Raw genomic sequence first — 2762 nt, forward strand, 5'->3', positions numbered from 1 at the left:
TCTCGCAAATCATCGTGTCAAAGTGTACACAAATCAGTGATCAAAATTCCCCCCTCTCTCTCGCGCGCGCGCGCGACAAAAGGTTCATCCTCCTCTGAGAAGTGATTTCCGAGAAGTGATTTCCGTGAAGTGATTTCTTCCGAGAAAGATCGAACTATTGTTAGAATCAGTGTTGAGTAGAACTTCGCTCGGCGAAGATTCATCTAACGTACCAATGTGTGCGAGTGTACGCGCCTCGATTGAGAAGAAGGAGATCGTGTAAAGTCCGGTGGAGTTAGAGTGCGCGGGTAATAGTGTTTTGGTGATCAAGAGACGCGTTTCAAGAACGCGTGGTGAACGTCGATAAACGGATGTGGTGCAAAAGGCTGATCTGGATTTTCCAGTGGCTCTGGACAGGCTGCGATATTTGGCTCTGACGATGCGTTCTTTATCCGTTGCGGCTCGAGAGCATCCGCTAGAAGCGGCCTCGCTCGAGAAAGCTTAAACTTAGACGGCGAAATTCCGGTGCAGCCGAAATACGAGTCGGGGCCGCTAGAAGCGTGCTCGAGCACACACACGCGCGCACACACAAACACACACATACACGACGAGAATCGTTGTTTAAAACGAAACGGCCAAGCTTCTTTTTCTTTTCGTTTTTTCGTTCTTTCTTTTCTTTTTCTTCTCCTTTTGATTTATTCATTTATAACGCCTATCGTGAGTAGTTTCGCTCTAAATAGAGGTAGCGAGCGTCCACGCGTGGCTAGATCTACAAGCATTTATTTTTATCGTACACCGACCTTTGATTTTGTCGACAAGTTAGAAAAGAGAGTGAGAAGAAATACACATACAACGATGAAGATACTACCGTCGATTGGTAATCGTTGATAAACGTGCGGAACGAACCATGTGCAGGAGTAATAAGGAAACGAAATGGGTCTGAAGGGTGGAAAGGACGAATAGGAGAAGAGAATGGATGGAACAACGTCGAAAACACTTTCACCAAGCTCCTCAGGATCTGGAAAGGTCCACTTGGGCGAGGGAATGGCGTTGTCTGGTCTACGAAGGGCTCTGTCGCAAGTGTCTATGCTTGTCGTGAAAGCGACCACCTCCGGAGAGGCTGCTTGGAGGGAGGAATTGCAAAAGTATGAAAAGTATTCTGTAAGAAATAAGATTCTCTCTCTCTCTCTCTCTCTCTCTTTCTCTCTCTCTCGAGGAAGAGGATTTGTCTACGTACTGTCGAATCTCTCGGAGTCCCTTACGAATTAGGGAAGAATTTTTTCTTGGCAAATCTTTGGGAACCTTTACGGAATGTCAGAAAGTTGGAAATTTTCTAAGCCTCTCTGGTAAAGATTAACCGTGAAAAATGTAGGAAAAGTGTACTACTTGTCCTTTCTTCGAAATCGAGACAGTTTCACTTCTCTGAGAATCTTCTTTCGAAGGATTGCACGCGTTGTGCAAAAGCTGACAATTGTCAACGTTGTCTGGTGCAACGTCTCGACGTCAAGATGGAAGTCGAGTTAACTCCCTCGTTCCATCTTGCCGGTAACATTCTTTAAACAACAATCTCTCTCTCTCTCTCTGAGCGGTTTATATCATTAGGTTTATTGCGGCTAGTTATCATAATCACAGGCACTTTCTCGTCTGCTCTAAATCGCCCAGTTTAACTAACCTGCGCGTGGGTCGGCCTTTCAAAACCATGTGCAAACTCTGTTTCCTAATCGATCGTTCTGCTGGTCAACTGGCTATGGAACGTTAACGTCCTGTTTTATGGACCCATGAAAATCGAACAACCGGAAAATGAACTGCAACCTAAAATTATAGCAATACTCTTCCATATCGAGTTGCGAAAATTAAGATTTTTCAAGGAACAACCAACGCTTCTCCAAAAATCAGAAATTCATCTTTCTTTTAAATTATGTTTCGTTTATATACCTTTCTTCTCGTTCCAAAGTAAAGCACAGCGATCTTTAATTTGTTTACTTTTTAAATTGAAGATAAATTAGAAATTTCACAGCGATTTTTAATTTCCTTATTTTAAAAATGAAAAATTTTTTAAATTATACTACTTAATTTTCTGCGATAGAGTAACAAGTGATTTTCCTCTGAAAAGAAGAGCACGAAGAAAAGTTGAAGAAACCTGAGAACAGAGTGTTAGATAATCGTCGGACAGTTTCTCTAGCCTAGACACAAGTTCAAAACTCCCTCGAGTGTCAGCCATTTTCCTCAGCCTCTATGCTGAAACGAGCACGTTGTTTCTCACGAATGGAGAAAATCCGCGGCGTTTTCCAGCCTCGCTCGCGGCACCAACCACGAACAGGTGTGGAAGTCTTAATCTATTTTCATCTCGGGTCAATATGTCAGGGTTGAACGATGCGAAACCACACGAATTTAGAACGTCGTTTGCCAGGCGAACGAACCAAGCCAAATCGAACCGCGGTCTAGGTCCCCTCTACGAAACTGTCATCTTTCCTCCAATCGACCCTACCTCACGATCTCTCCCCCAAAACACACTCTTCTCAAACTTGAGAAAACTCTTCGAAAATTCAAGTATCTCGTGAAAAATTTCGTACTTCTCGATACACCAATTCACCTTCGAATATCCAACTATTTTTACTCTTCGGCGAATCCTCCAAGAACTTCGTACCGATTTCTCGCGAATTCGCGAGAGAGGTGCTTTTCAAAAAGGCGGTATAAATCTTCCGAAATTCAATTATCCTCGATAATTCACCATTGCCAGTATCCGACTATTTTTTCTTTTTTACTTCTTCGACGAATCCTCG

At 43.2% G+C, this 2762-nt stretch overlaps 1 protein-coding gene across 1 annotated transcript in view; it reads left to right on the forward strand.

The window, feature by feature from the left end:
* Nucleotides 1–214: 214 nt before the first annotated feature.
* LOC108578897 (G protein-activated inward rectifier potassium channel 2-like) overlaps nt 215–2762 on the forward strand; it is a 23674-nt gene continuing 21126 nt past the window's right edge. Inside the window, exons 1-2 of the mRNA XM_017942309.1 lie at nt 215–287; nt 803–1124. Coding sequence (XP_017797798.1) covers nt 952–1124 — 173 coding nt within the window. The 5' untranslated portion in view covers nt 215–287; nt 803–951. The remainder of the gene's footprint in view (nt 288–802; nt 1125–2762) is intronic.

This window comes from Habropoda laboriosa, unplaced genomic scaffold (assembly GCF_001263275.1).
Source record: "Habropoda laboriosa isolate 0110345459 unplaced genomic scaffold, ASM126327v1 scaffold62, whole genome shotgun sequence".
In the NCBI taxonomy this organism is placed as follows: domain Eukaryota; kingdom Metazoa; phylum Arthropoda; class Insecta; order Hymenoptera; family Apidae; genus Habropoda; species Habropoda laboriosa.